At 35.4% G+C, this 21891-nt stretch overlaps 1 protein-coding gene across 2 annotated transcripts in view; it reads left to right on the forward strand.

Moving 5' to 3' along the window:
• Positions 1-21891, forward strand: part of CTNNA3 (catenin alpha 3) — a 1483556-nt gene that overhangs the window by 910153 nt on the left and 551512 nt on the right. For both annotated transcript variants that reach the window (XM_054572720.1, XM_054572719.1), the window contains exon 10: positions 18273-18365. In XM_054572720.1, coding sequence (XP_054428695.1) covers positions 18273-18365 — 93 coding nt within the window. The remainder of the gene's footprint in view (positions 1-18272; positions 18366-21891) is intronic.

Here is a 21891-nt window from a genome sequence, read left to right on the forward strand (position 1 = left end):
GGAGAAAGTGAAAAGATCAGAGGAAAAGTTGTGAGGGAACCTCAGACTCTTGAAGATGAAAGAATTGGTGAGAGGGGAAAGCAATTGTGTGAAGAAAATACTGGGTGAGAAAATAAAAAGGATGATAGTTCAGAAATCAATGAAAGTGGCTCAACTGTGGTACCGAGAGATTTCAACATGAACCGGCTCTGATTGTGGCAGTATATTGATTATGTGGTAAGTGAGGAGTTGAGTTTAAAAAGAAGGTAGATGATAGGGTGAGCTTTGAAAAAGGAGAGTGGATGTGAAAGACAAATTAAGGAAAATAGTAGGAACTGGAATTATTCTACTTATGGGAAAAGAATGAGCAATACAAGCTTATAGTCTGTTGCTGGAGAGAGAAAAAAATACATCCAACTAAAGTAAGTAGGTTGAATAGAAAGTGCTGGGAGAGAGGAGATAAAGAATTGCGCTGGAGTTTCCAGTGACGCTTAGAGATCTCTGAAACGCCAATTTAAAAGCAAGCCATTTGCAGAAAAGATTTCTAGTTCTTAATATTATTCAGCATTATTAACAAAGATTATAAGAGGGATTTTGCCCACCTAAAACCCCTGCAGGGGAAGCCTAGATTGTCATTTCTTAGATGTAAGCTTTTTCTTGGAAATGTCAGTGGCATAGCTAACAGTCTTGCTCCGCTACTGGTGGAGGTGGTAATGAGCAATAATTGTCCAAAGGGCAGGCTGCTAGAGAGAAGAGAAACACTGTGCCTGGACAGTGTAATTGGCCCTTGAGTAATTGCAGTGGTGGCTGTGGCTTTAGGCAGGGATGACCATTGCCCATTAGTGTTAATGAACCAACAGGAGAGAGATACAAGGTGTAGAGGGCGTGCCTTCCAACGCCTGGCAGCTCACGGCAGGGGAACTCCAGAGGAGTCAGAGGCTGAAGGCAAAGTAGGGCTCAACTGTTTCTGGCTACTAAGCATTCAGGGAGGGTACAATTACTCTCCTTTCAGTCCCCAGGGGAAGGCACTCATTGAGGTTATCATCTCAGAGGTGAGAGAGCCCACTCTCTGCCCACAAGAGCCAGGAAAGGAAGGAACTTATCTCCTGACTTTTGGAACAAAACTGCGCACACCCAGCAAAGCCAGAATGCTGTGGGATTTCTTTCTTCAGAGGCTGAACTGGACAACATTTGGATGGCTCCAGGTATAGCGCAAGCAAGCGAGCTTCCTGAAGCAGGGTCAAGAACTGGACTGGATGATGCAAAATACCCTCCAGACTCCTGCAGCTGTAATTCTAGACCTTGGAGCAGTGCTGGTGAGAATCCAGCCCCGGCTCCCACAGCCTCGTGGAGCCACGTAGCAGTTGTGCATAGAAAACCCTTCAGTGTGGCCTTGCTTTCTTGAATTTGATTCAACTTTTACATTGATTGAGATAAGAATTGAAAACTACATAGGAAATATTGTTGTAAAGACAAATGGAATAATGTAAAATTTAACTAGATTTCATTAGATATTTCATTATTTATGAAATAGAATTATTAATTTCATCCTGAAATTTCTGATTTTGCATTATTTAGAAATCTTCCAATACTGGGATTTATTAAAACTTTTATGTTTCCTATTAACACATATCTTTTAATAAGATAGTCATAGTTCTAAAAACAATTCATTGGATATATAGAAGCCATCTTTAAGATTTTAAAAAATAATCCTACTATTTTTTTAATGCTTCATTGCATTATTTTTTTACTTTTGTTACTGTATTTTTTTCATTACCATTTAGTCCCCTTATACCCACCCCCCGCAATCACCTCACTGTTGTCCATGTCCATGAGTCCTTTCTCCTTTTTGTCCAATCCGTCCTCCCTCTGCCTTCTTAGCTGTCTTCCTGTTCTCTGAGTCTGTCTCTATTTTGCTTATTAGTTCAGTTTGTTCATCAGATTCTACATGAGTGAAATCATATGGTATTTGTCTTTATCTGACTGGCTTATTTCATTTAATATAATGTACTCAAGGTCCATCCATACTGTGGCCAAGGGTAAAATTTTCATCTTTTTTATGGCTGAATAGTATTTCATTGTGTAAATGTCCCATAGTTGTTTCATCTACTCATCTACTAGGGGACACTTGGGCTGCTTCCATATCTTGGCAATTGTAAATAATGCTATAATGAACATAGGGGTGCTTATGTTCTTTCAAATTAGTGTTTTGGATCCCCTTGGATATATTCCCAGAAGCGGGATCCCTGGGTCAGAAGGCAGATCCATTTTTAATTTTTTGAGGTATCTCCATACCGCTTTCCACAGTGGCTGCACCAATCTGCATTCCCACCAACAGTGGAAGAGGGTTTTCCTTTCTCCATATCCTCACCAGCATTTGTTTTTCTCTTTATTTTGATGCTCATCAGCAACTAGATTTTCACTCATTTAATATCTTGTTTTGTGTATTTACATCTAAAGCTTTCATTTCTTGAAGATTGGGGAGTACTTTCCCCCCTCTTGTCTGTTTTTCCTTGAGTCTCTAAAATAGATCTAGCAGAATAAGTATTTGTGGAATTTGTGCTCTTTAGTTCTCTGTAAACATTAATTATCCATTTTTGTAGAGAATACAATGTAAAAAACATTTTACTTGCACTATTGCCTTGAATTCATTCAATCTGACAGAGGCTTTTTGAGCCCCCACTGCTTGCAAAGTGTTAGGGCTACAAGGAGTGGTAGGGCGGCTTCTGTCAAGGGTGTCACAATTTAATCTTGTGCAGATAGAATCAGCGTTTTGGTTTGCTATACTTAAGGAAGGTTAATAATAAGGCCCCTCTCTTCTTTCACCTCCCTCTTCCTCTCTAGAGCTATGGAACCATTAATTATGTTAAGAAACACTCAAGATTACATGACAAGTGTCTCATCATTATCTTATTTTCTAATGACAGCCACTATCACATTACGGACCCAACGTTTCAGCGTGCTGTAGAGGAGGTACCAGGGATAGTTAAGATGAAACATGTATCTCAGGTCCTTGCCCACACTTACAGGGGCCTGCATCTTTGATTTTCTTTCCATCCTGTATCACATCGTTCAGCACACCCCACTACTTACCAAGTAATTTAAGTCCAAAATCCATCCAAGGAGCTCTTATAAGATTGGAGAACCTGATAATAAGGGGAACATAAAAATCATAAAATTTAATAGCGCACTGATTTACATATTTGGCTGGGACCCTCATACACACATACAACCATGCTTACCCCTCTCCCACTTCTCTGTAGACACATACCCACACTCACATACATTGTGTTCTTTCCATTTGACTGCTGACTATGGGCCATTAATGGCGAGGGAAAGGAGTCTTTCTCCGGGATTATAATTCTAGTACTTTTAAAGCTTGTTTGCCCATTTCTCTCAAAGTTAGAATTTAATCATAAACAGACAACTACAATGAAAAAAAATAGTTGTACAGGTTGCTAATCTCATACCTTCCAAATAAAAGATGTCAGACAATAATTGTTAACTGTTGCTCCACTAAGGGATCCCTTTTTTATTTTATAAAAGTAAAGAATGTACCTGGGTGTGGACTTTTCAGTGATTTAGGGAATCAGGTGGTCGTGGCTGTTTCCCCTATATCTGAGAAGTGTATACAATGTGACTCAGTTAACTTTGCAGTGTATGACAACTTCTGTTTTTATACTGGCAATTGAATATAGTATGGACAAAAATATAGGTTCAGAATTAAACTAACTGAAAACTTTATATTGGCTATAGCATATTCTGTCTCTAAGAAAATCAGCTTTCATTCTGTCACTTGAGAGCTCAGGTCACTGATCATAAAACTGCTTTGAAATTTGATGTCAACTTTAATGATAATGAAGACCAATTGTAGAATTTTTTGACTTATGCACATTATACAATATTCCTGTTAATAAGGACTTGTTGAGGCTGCATGCTTCATATTTATGCTTGACCCTTAGCAGACAACAAAGTATATCACTAGTTCAGGAAACAATACTTTAATTTATAGTTTAGATTTTGTCTCTTAGTAGCTAAATAGAATTTGATGCTTTTATATTACATTCACTTTGCAGGTGGAACTTACTTTGATCCTTTGGGTGGTGATTCTGAGGTGAATAGTAAATTAGAGAGAGATCTTGAGGAGACTGTCTTGCTGGTTTTACCATTATGATCTACATTGCTTATCAGTGCGATATGTGTGAATCCATGTAGTTATATATTGTTCCAAAACAAAAGATGAGAAATATTTTTGGTAAATGGGACCCTTACAGTAGTATATATTGTAGAACTCAATTTGAACTATAGAATATATACTTCAGATAACTTATTGGAAGTACCACAGCCATCCTGTGTGTGTGTGTGTTCATCTCATCTGTTTCAGTTATGATGGCACATACAGACACAGCACACTAAGGCCTATTTTTCAGAATAGCATTGACATATGTCCACTTAGACAAATGAGTATTTTAATCTTTAATAACCCATTGGGGAGGAACAAGTTCAGATGCAAATTTGAAGAGTTGGAGGACAAGGGTGAGATAAGAATAAAAAAGGAAATGTGAAACTATATTATAGTTTTTATAATATAATATAATAAAAAAGGAAATGTGAAACTATATTATAATCACGATTCTTATAATAATAAGAATCGACTTGTATCTTCTGCAGATAAGACACACAGACACAGACACACATGCACTATGCATGGAATACATTTAGAATTTTAAACACCTTGGATTTTATTTATTATTAAGGTCAGTTTTGTGTGGTGTGATTTTATCATTGGCAATAGGCTTTGATTCAGTTGATGTTTGTCATTGTATCAAATAAACGTGGAGTAAAACCAATGCCTGGATTTTCTATTGTGAATTATTTTAAATGTGCAGCATGAGACAATGAAAACTTTTTTTTTTACTTAGTAGCGCTTAATTATTTTCTGTAGAATCAGTATTTTCTAGAAACTTTATTTTTAAATGGTTCTATATTCTGAGAATTTGCAGTGTCATGATTAATGTCACAATCCTGACTGGTATTAAGTTCAATTTAGGTATAGAAAGTTTTTTATATTCTTCAAAAGGAAAATTACTTATTTTTTCCTGGATAGAGAAACAATTGTAATAACGCAAACCATAAGTTTTTTAAAAGTATGAAAAAGAAAAGTTGAAATTACCTTGAGTTGTACTCCTCAAAGACAACCACAATTACCATTATAGTGAACAACATTTTAAATATTACACATTCACACATACATACACAGTCCTCTTTAATTAATGAGATCATGTTATACATTCTTTTTTATTTGTCATTGGCATGTTTCCAAGTCAATACATAGAGAACTATTTCAATAATCACTAATTTTTTAATTAGATAACTATTTAGTGAAAAAAAGATACTTGGAAAAATTTCAGCCAATATAGAAACATACAGTCAAAAATGAGGTGCTTCTCTTTGTGGCAATAGTAATCCCACATCCTGTCCCATGTTCGACTCATGTTAATAATAAGGGTTTATCACTGTAAACTTTATACTTAGCATTTATACATAATCGTGTTACCAAACAATGGACCTTTGGGGGGTTGTGCCCAGATGCCATTCCCGAAACAACGTCCCCCACCCCCTCCCCCGGGGTATCTCGGTTGTAAGTCCTTTGCCCGCCACCCTTGGAATTATGGTTCTCAATGGCAGAGTTAGACGAAAAGGAACTATTTATTCAAAAGTTATACAGGTTTGATTAATGGCTAAATGTCGCTGTTAAATCTCAAAATCACTTTAAAACACCCACCAACGCACACAGTCCTGTCTTCCTCCCTTTGCCCAGTCAGGTCAGTCCTGGGTACCGTTCTTCAGAAGGAAGAGAGCAGAAGTCTGGGGCTCGGCTAGGCAGGCCTCCCATGGTTCTCAACACCATCCGCTGCGTCGCCGCGATCTCCAGCTTTTAATCCAAAACCATGTGGCACCTTCTCATGGCCCCCTAGCAAGAGTCCTATCTCCCCTCTTTCTTCCCATGTGGTCTTCACATTGTTCCCCAGAGTCTGTGTCCCTTAGTCTCTCCCAAAGACCCCCGTCTCTCCTCCCTCTCCCACTTACATTATGTATTAAGCCTTACAAACCTTCCTGGTTAGCCTTGTTGAGATGCAAAATAATCCTCTTTGCCTATGAGGTCTGAAGCTATCCTGTTATTGATATGCAAAATGACTCTCCACAGCCCTGCTCCACTTCCAGTAAGAATCTGGCCTGCTACTGATGCGCAAAGCAACTCTGAGTGGCCCTGCTCCAGGTCTCCCATCCCCCATAGGCAACCCATCTTGGGGGAGAGAATATATTTTTCTTGGACACCCCAATTTCTGGACCCCATTACAAATACCCTTTGGGGGGCCCTGGCTGTGCCCCGTTACAACTGTACATACATAATTTTATTTAAATAGGAAAACACTTTATACACCTTCTAAGTTTTTTTTATTTAATTATATACTTAATATATTTTGTCAATAGAAAGCCTTTTTTTCTTTTTTACAGAATCATAATATTACATAATATAGTTTATTCTCCATTAATGTATATTTAGATTCTTTTCCATTTTTATAAACAAAGTTGGAGTGAACCTCCCTGAGGCTCTATGTCTGTTCACAATGTAAGCATTTCTAAAGGACTTACCACATTAAATTGAATTGAAGTTTTGCGCATTTTAAATTTTCACAGATGAGGCTAAATTGCCCTCTGAGAAGTTGGCCATTCACCTTCCACTTGCTTCTCCATACTCACAGCAATACAATAGAAAACTTTTAAATTATTATAAGAAAATTAACAAAAATGTAATTTTATAGTCAAATTTCCTGCCTAGTAGATTAAGAGGTAGGTTGGAAATTTTTAATGTAATTATTTGTCATTGTATTCATATGTGAAGTATCTGTTTAAATAATTTGTCCTTTTATAATAAACTTTCTTATCCATGTTTAGGAGCTATTTATACCTTAGGGATAATAATGTTCCTTGACTTATTATACATAACATTTATTTCTGTCCATTTTTTTGCATTTTGACCTCTTAGATTTTCATTATTTTGAAAGTAAGAAAAATTTTGTGCAGTTGTATATGCCAGTCTTTTACATTGAGTTTCCCTTACCCCGTGAAGTGATATCCCATTGAATCATCACCATTATCTTTCCCATTGTTCTGAAGAGCAAAATTTCTGTGTTTTAATTACTAACTCATTATACTCGTCTTCACTTTTCTTTTTTGTAAATCACCTTTGCTAGTCTTTCACATGTACATTAAAATTAACTTCAGTTCAACTTAGATCTATTAAATTAATAAATAAATTTGGAGAGAGTTGATATTTTATTTTACAGTATTGGAGATTCCTATCCAAAAATGTGATATTTCTTTTCATTTATTCAGTCATTCTTATATGTCATTAAATAAAATGTAGTATCTGTACACATGCATATAAAGATATGCATACATAAAATATAGTTGTACCTATTTCTTAATGAGTATATATACTTGAAATGTATAACTTTAGTTGTTATTATTGAAGAGACATTGTGTCATTGAAACTTTTCATGTTAGCTGATACATAGGAAAACAACGTATTATTCACCCTGTGTGAAGATGTGTTACTTAATACTCAGCATTTTATTAATTATCTTGCACTCTCTAGGTGGACAATTTTGTCACCTGAGAATATATTTTCTTTTTGTTTACAATGTTTGTAGTTATTGTTTTTTAGGTTCATTTACATTGACTAGAACTTTCAATAAATTATTGATTAACCTCAGAGACAGTGGGAAAGCTTATCTTAATATTAAGTTTTGAGAAGGATATTTGCTTTAAGTTTCTGGAATTTGACCTGTTTCAGTTAAGAATGATTCCTTCTATTCATTCACCAAGGTTTTTGTTTGTTTAGCTTTCCTTCGCTCTGCTTTAGGAAGAATAGGCATAAAACTATTATTAAATGTTTATCGAAAATTTGTTGAAATAGAGTAAAACAAGGAATTTTATTGTTTGCTTTCTTAATCATAAACTCTTGGTTTATTTCTGGAATAAACTGCATTATGCTTATTTTATTATCTTTTTTTATTATATATATTTAATTTGTTAATATTTTATTTAGGAATTTTATTTTTAAATTAACAACCAAATTGCCTGATAAGTCAATTTTATCCCTTGTCTAATTCCTGTGTGATTTTTTTTATCAGGTTACATAATAGTAAAATAAAATTATTGAAATGGAAGGGGGGAGCAAGAAATCAAATAATCAGTTCATCATCTTATAGATGGATAACCAAAGACAGAGGCAAATATTTACACTAACAAAGCTGTATCAGAGACAAGATCATGTGATTTAAGGTTCATAAAGTTTGGGAGGCAGCTTGAGACGCAAAGTCCAAGAAAATATGAAGTTCCTTAGTAACAATTTATTTCCATGAAGTACAGTTGCATCAGTGAGGTTCACCTACCACTAGCTTCCTGTTGTTTAAAAACTAGAGTTTTATTCTCTGACTCCTTTACATATTTTCTTAAATAGGTTGTGTTTCTTGAGATTTGCTTTCATTGTCTTTGATTTCTCTGGCAGTTTCCAGCTCACATAATAGATGCACAATCAATATTTCTTTACCCGATGAAATTGTTTCCCTGCACCTTGCCATGCACTTTTATATTTTATAGCACAACTCTATTAGTTTAATATTCTACAAAACTCAAAATTCATGGTCACTTCTTATTACTATAAGTAGCTGCAGAGCAGCACTGGCTTGTTTAGCCAGAGGTCACTTTGATGCCAAGGGTTGGAGTCTGCAGACGCCCTGCTGTGCTCCTCAGACTCAGCCCAGCCTCAGACCTAGGCTTTCCTGGAAAGGAAACAAATGTGAATTCCACTACCTTATGCAGGAGACACTAAGCTCCTGGGTTTGCTGAAGGGAGTTCATGCACCTCTTTCCATCTGCCATATTTACCAGCATTTGGCAGCCAGCTTGGGCCCCTTGAAAAGTTATTTTACTTGATTGGAAATTAATTAAAAACTAAACTGGGAACTTCTCAGTTATTCCCAATTTGATATCTTAAGTGAAAGTAAAACTTGAAAGAAGCTGCCCCCCAAGCTTTGTTAAGTAAGATAGCCAGACAAGAAGAAAAGTATGTTACTTTTCTTTGAAGTCCAGCTTTCTAAGCCTTTGTGGGATATTGCAAATGAATTTCAAAGAGAAATGTCATTCCTCTTTCTTGCTTGTCCTGAATTTCTGCTACTGTCTCCTCCCTCTAAACTCCATTTTTTATTTCTTTCTTTGTGGATACGTTCTTAAGCATACTGATTTATGCACGTATGCATTTATTCATTCACTGAAAAACTATTTGTTTGACTTCCTTGTATCTGGTACTAGGAACTGAAGGTCCAGTGAAGAGCTAACAAGTGTGAGGCTCCTGCTCTTATAAAGAGAGGAAATAGTCACTAATCAAATAATCTCCTCAGTAAATGTTCAATTACACACTGAGAATCATGGTCTGAAGGCAAACGCTGAATTGAGTAAAGAAAGATCTCAGGGGTGGGTGGGTGTGGGGGTTGTGGTGTTGGTGGAAATTTTCCCTAGGAATTACTTTTCAGTAGATGTTTGATGGATATCAGTTAAGCAGGTATAGGTGGTATAAGGGTGGCAAGTGAAGAAAGAGAAGCACACTATGGGCCAACAAAAACAGCATGTGCAAATGTCCTGTGGCAGAAGGAAGCGTGAATGTCTGAAAGGTTGATTTTTCTGAAGCAAAATAATAGTAATAATAATAACTATGCATGATGGGTTTGGACCAGACTACTGTCTTTTAGGAAAAATGATATGATGTGGGGATGGGGAAATAAAAATAGGGGAATCAAATTTGTTATTTGAAAAAATCTGTCAGTTGCAGTATGGTGAATGTACTGTAGAGAAGGCACAGTGGCTAGGGATGAAAGCTAAGACTGTACGCAAGATTTGAAAGAAATAAAAACCTAACAGTAAATTTGACAAGGATGGGAAACTAGAGAAGTAGATGATATAAGAGATGTCTGAGAGGTGAAATGGAAAGAAATGGATAGATATGTGAATCATAGAGTGAGTCTTGTCCAGGCAGCCTCTAGGCCTCTGCTGTGGGCCACCAGCCAAATGGAGTCACTTCACCACCTACACACTCCTCAGTTCACACTATGCCAGTGTGACCATCATCATTCTACCCAAATAACTCTAAGAATGGTCTTTTGTGTGGCTGAATCAATGGATAACTTCAGGGATTACTTGACCTCTCTGTATTTGACTTTTGATTCTCCCAGTCTCTGTGACATTATAGTATTGTGGGTAACCCTCTCTATCTCTGTCAACCTTTTCTAAGACTCATCGTAGGGTTATTCTCTTCTATCTGACTAATAAATATTAGTGCCTTAGATAAGCTTCTAAGATTTGCTCCCTGCACAATCACATCCACTTACTATTGTTAATCTAGTGATTTCCTAATTAATATCCACTGTACACCCCTCCTTACGACACTTTATAAGTATATACCTAACTCCCTATCAATAGGATATCTCAATGACGACTTAAACTCAAAGAATCTAGTCCAACTCTGGATACCTCCCACTGACCTGAACAATTTTTAGCGCTCCTTCCACTGGTGATTCGGTCAGTGACTTAATAATTTTTTATTTACTACCATGTCCAGAGGGCATGGGCCTCCCTTTTAATTTTTCATGCCTCTTCATGGGGTTTTGTGAACCCTTGTCCTTTTCCAAATTCAGAAAGAAATCTAAGTCTCCTTTTCAAATACCAAGTTAAAAATAAATAACTGATTTCAGCTATATTGGTTCTATACACTTATTCAAAGTCTGCTTGTGTTTATGTTGTTCCCTTGCTGCAGATTTGTCAGATTTTGATGTTCCCAATAGAGATGTGCAGTGGGACAGAAATCAACCCTGGACAATTAGGTTTGATGACTCAAGGGCTTTCTTTTCTCAAGCATTCTTCATCTATAACTTGAAGTAATGACACTTGCCTTTATGTTCCTATTAGAGATAAGTAGGTTCTTTTTTGGATGAGGAAGGGACAGAGGAAGAACCCAGCTTTCAGTGAGTAAATTAAGTTGTAATAAGGCCTCTAAGAAATATGATTCATTGAACATGTTAGTTTTAGACACAACAGAAAATCATCTCTATTCATGGTGAGTCCGTATCTAAATAGACAAAGGTAAATTTCTCTTTTTATTTATTTACATGGACTAAATACTATTTTAAGGTACTTTACTTGATAAAAAATAATTTTAAAAAAGAACATGTCACTGCTTTGCTCTCTAACAGCTCACCATCTCACAGATACATACATGTGTCTAGGAAGAATAAGATTTGTGCTATAATTATGGGAGTAGGGAAGGTAGAGGTATGAATTCTGATTTGGGGCATCTGAAAAGGGTTTAAGAAGGAGATGATATTTGATGGAGGCCTTGATGTATAAGTATGAATTGGAAAGGGCATGTGAAAGAATGATTTTCAGACAGAATGAACAGCTTGCAAAGGGATAAACCCAAAAATAAAAAATGAATTCCTTTGAGAATTAGATGTTCTTTTGTATCTGGTATGTAAAGCATTCTAATAGACATTGAAGAATTAGATATTCAAAAGAAGACAAGTATAAATACATCCATATGCAGGAACTGAAATGAACACCCTCTTCCCTGCATCTGTACCTGATACTAGGACATTGAAGTAGCCTAAAGCAGGTATTTGATTAGATGGTGCCTTCCACAAAATGAATATGGTTCTGCATTGCTAGCTTTTAATTTTGCTGAAAGAACCATTCTGAAATTAGTATATAATTGGATGTAAATTTCTGGTTCAGTACTATAATCATTTATGGTTGCGTGCAAGATAAAATGAATTTGGCTTACTTATGTAGAAACCAAAATATACTTCATTGGAAGACACAAGGTAGTGCACATAAGTAAAAGCAAAATGAAAGAAGAAGGCTCAGATTGGGCAGGAACAAGGACTGCTCCAGGACTAGGCATAGCATGTATCGGCTACGCCGGGCTAGAGTTAGGAGATGACTAGGAGCCTTGATTAATAGCCATACCAAGGCCTCACACCACTGACTTGGGGGAAGAAAGAGCAATTCTCCCAAAGAAAATCACAGTATCATTGCCAGAGGGAGAAATGGGTTCTGGGTAAAGAGCCAGAAAGTTCTCTCTCACTTCATTTTCTTGTTTTCTGGATGTTTTGATATTGAAACTTTTCTCTATTTGCTAAAACTAAATGGTTGTGTCCCCCCAAATTTATATGTTGACACTCTAAACCCCAAGGTTTTGAGAGGTAGGGCTCTGGGAGGTGGTTAAGTCAGGACAGCAGAACCCTCATGCGTGGGATTGATGCCCTTGTAAAAGATGCCCTGGGGAGATCCCTCGCCTCTTCTGCCATGTAAGGAGACAGCTGGAGGCACAGCTCCTCTGTGAAAGAGGAGGCACGTGTTCATCAGACACCAAATTTGCCAGCACCTTGATCTTAGACTTCCCAGCTTCTGGAACTGCCAGAAATAAATCCTTTTGTCTATAAGCTAACCAGGATGGTATTTCTGGTATAGTAGCCTGAATGATTCAACAGAATTTCTCAGGTAGTAGTATCAGTCATTTTTCTTGTCTTTAATTTGTAAAGCATTTACTGTGACTTCCTAGCCTCTTCAATATTTATTCAGGTCATAACTCTTACAGATTTTTGCACTTTTATGTTAATCTTCAGGACAGAGTATCTACCCAAACATATGAAAATGAATCCCAAGTCTGAATGTGTATCCATTTTTCTAAATGTGTGTGTTTGATTAGAGAGATGGGATATTAGAATCACTTGGAGAACTTTTAAAAATCAAATTAGACATACTTTACACCAGTCCTCCCAACTTCCACTTGTAGACTCACTTAATACTTTAGAATATTTTGGCAGAAGAAAAGTGGTCTTTCTTTTTAATAGCTATTTACTGGTGATTCTATTATGGTCATCCTATAATTTATCCCACAAATTGAGGACTACTGATACAGACTTTTCTGTGGACCCAATCTTATTCCTCTTATATTTAACATTCTGGATTCTATGACCACTATGAGAAAATTATTGAAAGAAAGATTGCCCCAGTACAAGGAAGAACTTTCTAACTTGCATAACTTTGCACTTTCTCACAGGGGAATAGGCTTCCCTGCCCAACAGTAAATTCTCTGTTTCTAAAAGTGTTTGCACAGGAGTTGCATGACCATATGCCAGAGAGAAATATGAATAACAATGAGACAGTGACCTTTCTCTCCCACTGAGAGCTAGGATACACTGTGACATCATGTTAAAATTAGTTCTCTGTAAACAATAAGTGTGCTACAATGGAAATCTTACCAAACATCAAACTTCTTTTCATGTTCTTGATAAATCATATCACAGGTAAATTTTTGTGTGAGAACTCTTTAGTGAGAGGCTGATTGATATATGGTGAGCAGCTGTCCAAATAGTGAGCTCCTTCCTGAGATTTCAAATGAAATAATATTAGAATGTTCAAATACAGCATACTTTCGTACTCAGTACTCTTAACCAGATTAGAAAAAGGTAATGATGAAAAGCAGAGTTAAGCCCATAGCATAGTAGACTGACTGAAAGGTGACTGAGAAAATCCCCAGTCCTCAAATATCTTTTGTATTGCTTTCCTTGGCTCTACCATTAGTCAGTCATTCTTTTGGGTCAGTTATGGCTACCTCCCTGACCTCGATGGAGAGTGAGGGACAGGACTAGCCTAGCTGGCAGGGTTCTACAAGGCCTAGTTCTAGAGCAAAGAATTTCTCACCTGAGACCATAAGGTGGGGAATGAATGGTACAGTGCTCTATGCTAAGTGGAAGGATGGCAGGCACATATAAAACTGGTGTACAAAACTTGAACCAGGGACCAGGAAGAGAACAAACATCAACAGGGTGATAATAAATTAATTTAGGAATTGTTGTTTACAACTTTTTTCACAGACAAATAAGGCAGTGAATTTCTTCAAGTTTAAAGGGTCTAGGAAGGGACATACTTATTAAAGGGCAGAAGCACTGGTGACAAGAAGAGACGGTCATGCAGGGGGTGCTGATAGGAAAATTCACTCCCCTCTCCATAACATGACAGCATGTCCATGTTTAAATATTTTTTTGTTCTGACTTTTGCAATTATTAGATGCAGTACCAGTAATTACAGCAGCTGGCAAAAGTAGGTTTACAGTTGTCAATATGCAAAACAGAGTTTATTCTTGTATTATTATAATCATAACCTGCATGTCTTTTTCCATATGAATAATTAGTTGTAAGCCTACTTTTTCCCAGCCCTGTATTTTAATGGTATAGTGTAATCTTGTATTAAAATGAAAAAAACATTATGTTTTGGTCTTTTCTTTTTAATATACTTGTGAATATATCTGAGTGCCTTTGGCTTCATTTATTTAGGATAATTTAGACTCCGCTTTTCTTGGATTTGGCTAAAGATATAGCTCCACATCAGGAAAACTTCTGGTCAGTCCTCTCAGTGCAGGTACCTTTGTGAATACTTTAATTCAGGGTGGCATAGAGAGCACACACATTTCCCTGGGTAATAGTCTCCCTGTCAGGATTGGTTGTTGGAGTATGTTTCTTTTCCCTGTTTGACTCCCTTCCCTATCTGTACAATAGAAATTTCCAGAAATCGATCAGAGGTCACAAACGGGTGACCTATGAACTAAAGTCAGCCAACACACTGTTAGTTTGGTCAAAGCAGCACGTTTTCCCTTTTCTTTTATCTTGTTTTGGTGACTTCTAACTGAGGCCTTCAGGAAGGGCATACACACTTGTGAGCCCCTACCACGCCACCCCAATCACTGAGCTACATCCAGACTCTAGTTTGTATTCCCTGCGTGAGTCCTAGAAACATCTGAGTTTGAGACTCTAGAATTAGATGTTTTATTAAATTTCTTTATGCTTCTAAGATTGTAACTGAAAACCTCTTGAGAGAATAAACATTCTTTTCCAACCCAATTAGTAGAGAGATAGATGAGCGGAAAGGAGATTCATACCAGATATCAGGGCTACCAGCTATCAGGCCATCTCTGTGTATGTCTCTTTTAATCCTCAATGCACCCCAGTGAGGTACATATTATGGTATCTATTTTACAGGTGACAAAACATGCTTAGAGAAGGTCACATCTTGCCCATAGTCAGAAAGTCTATGAATTCTGAGAATTATGTTCAAACTCAGATTTATTTATCTCTAAAGACTTCTTATGACCTAATTCTCCTTACTGGGCAGAAACTGTCCACAAGGATCTCTTAAATAAAGAAGCTTTACACAGACTTTTGAAACATCATCAAAGTTAGATATACTAAAGATGTCCAATATCTCAGACTATTTTACAAAATATTTTATATGCATGTTGCTTTCTTCAACTAGTGGAGAATTGCCTTCATGCTTCCAAAGAGCTGCACAAAATTTAGGAATAATTATTATTGGAGAAAATTTGGCTTTCATTTACACATTGATGTGACTTTGAAAAATATGTCCCTAATCACTCAAATTAGAAATGTAAAAAGATTTTATTTCTATCACATAATTTGTTCTTTGTTTTGTCACAGAATACCAGCTTTTTTAGAAGTTTGAATTTATATAAAGTATCACTAAAACTCCATTTTCCTTAATCTGGATGTAAAACTACTTTACTTATCTAGAAAGTTTTCCTGATATAGAACAGTTCTGATTTAAAAAAAAAAAATCAGGTATGTCTGAATAAAAGAAGGCAGAGTGTTAATATGATCATTAATTTAGTTGTGCAGTGTTTTCAGTTGAGAGTTTTTTAAAACTTAAATCTGCCACAGAAAATATAATTAACAATATTGTAATAACTATCTACAATGCCAGGTAGGCACTTGAATTATCAGAGAGGCACACAATAACCTATATGAATATCTATCTGCTGTGCTGTACACCTGAAATTAACACAAAATAATGTTGAATGCAAGCTGTTATCAAAAAATAAAATAATAATAAAAGGAAAAAAAGACAAAGACGCCCACCAACAAAGGCAGGAAACCTGTCTCAATGTTTCTCTCATTAATCCTTTTCTGGCCAGATGTACATGAAATTAGCTACAATTTAATTTCAGTTCAGCTTTACTTTGGTATTAAATTTACTCAAAGAAAAAAGAAAAGGTTGCTTTTGAATGCAAGTAATGGAACACCCAAGCAACAATGGTCCTAACATTAGAGCCGTTTAACTTTCTTTTTAACATGAAGGGTGGATATAAGACAAATAATTTCAAATGGTAACAGATGACAAAATTAAAAATCCCAAACATAGTCATATAAGCATAACTTATGGAAATATTGGGGCAAATAATCAGAATAGCTGAAAAAGTGAGAAATGATTGACCCTGAAGAATAAGATTTAAGGCTGTTGTTTCATGATAAAAGAGATTGCTATTTTTCTATGTAAACCTCGCAGTACTATTTTTTAAAACTAAGTACAGATATTAGTGATAAAAATAAAACTTAATTTACATTTAAAAAGTGAAGTCTGCTAATATAAAGAGAAACTTTGCATTTAGGATGATTTTCATGTTACAATAGTCACTGAATTGGCTCAGAATAAGCGTGGTGACCAAGAAATGTCCAGAACGAGCTGCCTACTTTTAAATAAGGAAAAAAAAAGACATAGAGATATTACATTAAAAATAAATACATAAATGAAGTAAAAAAGTATCTATATGGGGCACCTTTTTGTAATTTTAAAATTTAGGATTAACCAGATTATTCTGATTTGAACAAAAGGTTGCACCAATAATTTTTTTTATTTACTCAGTGCTCACATTTATGGACAGACATTTTCTGCAAGTGCAGTGCGAATTATCACAGGTATATTAAAGCAATTAGACTGCTGAATTTCGCTGTCTGTAAGTAAGACTTGGGGTGGGGAGAGGGACACAGAAACTGCTGCCCTTTTCAAATAATTCACAAATGTGCTAATTATATGTCAGATATAAAAGCTGAGGCATTGTGACCTTCAAGTCAACAAAAGACCTTTTCAAGTAAGTCATTTCCAAGTACATTAATAAAGTGAACAATGCCCTCCACAGTTAAATAATGTATGGTTGTTATTTCATTATATGTAAATGGAAACCAAGGAGTTGTTTCACAGTTGACATATTAAAAGAAATGTTATAAAAACAGAGACTATAAATCCATTTCGTGATGTTCTTCAATAGTGATTCACAGATGTTTGTTGTTTGCTCCCACTGCATGCAGCTAATGCATGGTTTCTCTATAGCTAAATGTATTTTGGATTTGAATAGTAAAAACTGTGATGTATTAAAGTAGACAATAATTAACAGAGACATTAGGTATGTTGGAAAGATGATTGTTAGAACAGCAAACTCCTTGCAGTGATAAAGACAATGATGCATTTTGTAGATTTTGGAAACACTACCTCTGTACACAAATACTCACTTGCTACCAAAAGGAATGTTAAAAGAGAATCAAAGAAAAGAAAGAAAAAGAAAGATGCTTCTTCTCATGGCTCTTTTATGGTATAAAGTATATGTAAATATTGATCTTAGGTAATGGACATAAAGTAATTATTTAAAAGAGCATCCATTTCACTGGAAGAATGTAAGTTTCAAAAGCAATAATGTATAAAGGAATTTGAGTGTCACAGATACTTGAATCAAATAGACCCCTGGAATGTCAAACAGTGTGCCCAGGAAGTTGTAGCAGAAAATCAAGAACGGGAAGCAGATTTAATGATCTTGTATTTGTCCAGCTTTATAGTATAGTTGATGCTGAATAAAACATAAATAAAGATACAATCATTCTTAATTCAACTTAAGTAGGCATAATAAACCTCTGAGAAATAATAAACCAATTACAAACTTAAAATAAACCACAATCATTTGAGATTCCAAGAACTTATTGGCATTCAATTCACAGATAAATTTTTTCAGTCCCATAAGAAACTATAATACTTAACATCTTAGTGTGGATTAGATGTTGATACCAAGAGATTGTATAGGGTTTAGTGATTCAGTCACCAGTCGTTCTTTTTGTTTTAAACAATTTTATAGGGCCCTTCATTGTTATTTGTTTTAATAGATTCTCTGAATACTTTTATAAAACAGATACCACTGACATCTATGAGAATGCTGTTCTTTGTTACTGAGAATTTCAATGTATGTGTATATATGGTTGTTTAGTATAACAAATGTTTCTGCATTCCCTTGATAATCTGAAATAATTTTCATTAATTTGGATTGTATTTAAGGTGGCAAATCTTGCTTGTTCCATGTCAACAAATGAAGATGGGATTAAAATTGTCAAAATTGCAGCCAATCACTTGGAAACTTTGTGTCCACAGGTATGATGACTAAGTTACTGCCTCTTTCACTTAACTAGCTATAAAGATGATATACAATGCTTCAGACTTTTATACATATAGGAATATATTTAAATACTTAATTTAAACACAGAAGATAAGTTATCCTAAGGTCATGGTTTATTCTTTACTAAGCACCTAACTCTATTTAGCACATGGTTCTTGTAACATTCCCTAAGGGCCCACATCAGAGTCTTGTGAGAGAAAAGTATAGTTTGATACCTGGATAAGTGGAATCTAGAGGATCTTCAACTGAGATCTCGCACCTGATGTCAGGTGTTCGTGAGATCCTACAGGGAATGGAATACTACAATGAGGTCTCTAAGTGGTTGAATCACTTGTACTCCCTTCAACAGGATATGAGAGATCTTATTTCTCCACGTTGTAACTAACACTTGATGCTGTCATTTTTAAAAATGTCTTTTTGAATTTGAAGAGTACTAAATGAATATCATTGGGTTTACTCTATAATTCTCTGATTAAAAAGGGAACATTTTTTCAAATGTTTATTAATCATTTGGCTTTCTAATACTGTGAATTGCCTATACCTTTTGCCAATTTTTAGTGGTTTTTTAAAAAGTATTTTTATTGCATTGCTTGAGTTTGTTAAAAAATATCTTCTGTTGACTATGGCTTTTCTTTTAACTTTATTTTTTTAATTTAATTTTTTTATTGTTCAGATACATTTGTTTCCATTTTTCCCACCACCACTTCCCCCTGCCCCACCCACCCCCACCTCCCACCCTCAATCCTTCCCCACTTTGGCTTTGTCCACGGGTTCTTTATATATGTTTCTTGACTTGGCCCTTAAGTGCTCATCAGTATATGAGTGGATCAAAAAACTATGGTACATTTACACAATGGAATACTGTGCAGCAGAAAAGCAGAAAGAGCTACTACCCTTCGTGACAGCATGGATGGAACTGGCAAGTATTATGCTAACCAAAGTAAGCCAGGAGGTGAAAGACAAATACCATATGATCTCACCTATAAGTGGAACCTAATCAACAAAACAAACAAGCAGGAAAAATGTAACCAGCAGCATTAAAAAAGGGGAAGTGTTTTTTAACTTTAAAAGGACTATTTCACAAATCTGTTGTAACCTGTAGCTTCCCTGTCACTTCTCTGGTTCCCCTCTCCTGCAAGCACAGTGGTGGCAGGGCCCAGCTGCTACAAAGACATGTTTTAGACAATACTCATGTGACTGGGCAAAAAACTCGAGGACTGTATTTGTGACTAATTGTATAACAGGTTATTTTAGTTTCTTTTCTGTGGAAAGTGTAAAGCATTTCAACAAAGAGTTTTTAATGTAGTTTTTCTTTATTTTTTTTTCTTTTTTTTTTTGCACCCATGCTGTTGATTGCTAAATGTAATAGTCTGATCATGATGCTGAATAAATGTGTCTTTAAAAAAAAATTCAATCATAGAAAATTTGAAGAACTTTAATGAAAATATATGATCCACTTTTTAATCTTTTAATAAATATTTGTTGAGCACTTACTCTATGCCACATGTCCATTGGTTGGTGCCTTGCTAAGAAACTCTTCCAACAGCCCTGGCTGGGGTGGCTCTGTGGACTGAGTGCTGGCCTGTGAACCAAAAGGTCGCCGATTTGATTCCTGGTCAGGGCACATGCCAGGGCCGGGTCCCCAGCTGGGGGCTAGTGAGAGGCAAGTGATTGATATGTATCTAACACATTGATGTTGTTCTCCCTCTCCTTCCCTTCCTCTCTCTCTAAAAGTAATTAAGTAAAATCCTTAAAAAAAAGACTCTTCCAACAAAAATATATAATTTCCATATTTTTAAACAGATTAAAACATTTAGATCTTTATTTCGTCTAAAATTTGTTTTTGTGTCTAACTTGAGGAAGGGATCTATTTTATTTTTAGAGTATTAATCACTGGGCCATAATCATGTATTAAATATTTGATCCTTTCCCAATGAATGTAAAATGCTACCATTGTTATACATGACCACACACACACTTTATACTTTTTCCATTGGTTTATATATATTTGCATATGTATAAATTTATAGTCTGTTTATAATGCACGCATATATCTACATGATTTATATAATATACACATAATACATATGTAAATATATAATATTTTACTATTATTTAATATGTAAATATAGATGATAAATGAAATATGTTTTAATATACATGTTTCTGAGCTCTGCATTCTGTTTCACTGGCCTATTTTTTTATTCTTGCAACAGTACTACAATGTCTTAATTAAAGTTTTATACTAAATTTTATTATCTTTTTGGGAAATTAGCTCACCTTTTTTTTTTCTTTATATTATTGTTATTCTTGCTTTGCTCTTTCATATAACTTTTAGTATCAACTTGTCAATTTCCATAAAAATACATGTTAAAATATTTATTGAATTTTTAAAATGTTTTAAATTTTAAATTTTAGATATTCAATATCCTTTAAGGTATCAAACTTTTTAATTAATAAATATGCTTTATGAATCTCCACAATCAGATCATTTTTTATGTTCATCAGGGATTCCTTAGTTTTTATATTCTTTATTAAGATAAATCCATTGCTACATACTGACAGCTTCCAAATTTTTCTCTGTAGGCCAGACCTCTTCCTAACAACCAGCTTCGATATCTACTTTTCCCTTGACATTTCCACCTTGACATTAGAGACCATTTAACACTTGGCCACCGTGGACCTCTGGTTGTTCCATCTCCATTGCACTTTCCTGCTTCTTCAGTCTCACCAGTTTTATTAATGGCATGGCCAGTCATCTTGTTGCTCTGGGGAAAACCTGGAGATTTTCCTTTATTCATTCAGTAAATGTTTATTGCACATAACAGCATGTGGTAAGCACTGTTTATGCATCTGGAAACGATTATAAAGAAAACAATAAACAAAAATTCTTGCTCTGGTGAAGCTGATATTCAAATGATAGCTAATCGTCATTTTTTTCCCTAACTAATCCTTTCACAAGTCCTATCAATTTCACCAAAAATATTTATCTTGACTCTATATTGTCTGTCAGCATCTTAATGTGTGTCACCATCATCTCTATCTTGGGCGACAGAAATACCATCCTATTTGGTACCCATGTTTATACTCATATCTCTCTAACCTACTTTCTGTATAAAAACCGAAGTAAAATTGTAAAGATGCTTATCATACTAATTGTTTTTCTTAGCTTATTGCAGTAAAAGGCAAACATTTTTATGGCTTCATAAGACTCTTATACCTTCTTACTATCTAACTTCCAGCCCCACTCCATATTATTTTCCTTTTTAATCATTAAATCTCTGCACATTGGCTTTTCTGTGCCAGCACACAATAAGCTTCTTCCCACCTGAGCGAAACTTGGCAGTTTCCCAGTGCTCTTTTCCCTTGTGGCCATGTAGACAGTTCCCGTTATGTTCAATTTGTGAGGACTCAGCTCAAATAACATCTTCTCAGAGATCAATCTACTTAAATCACTCCGGCAGCTATATCATATTATGTCACCATATTTATTTCTTTTAG

This window comes from Pteronotus mesoamericanus, unplaced genomic scaffold (genome assembly GCF_021234165.1).
Source record: "Pteronotus mesoamericanus isolate MK-2021 breed Mesoamerican mustached bat unplaced genomic scaffold, CSHL_Meso_final contig_24, whole genome shotgun sequence".
In the NCBI taxonomy this organism is placed as follows: Eukaryota; Metazoa; Chordata; class Mammalia; order Chiroptera; family Mormoopidae; genus Pteronotus; species Pteronotus mesoamericanus.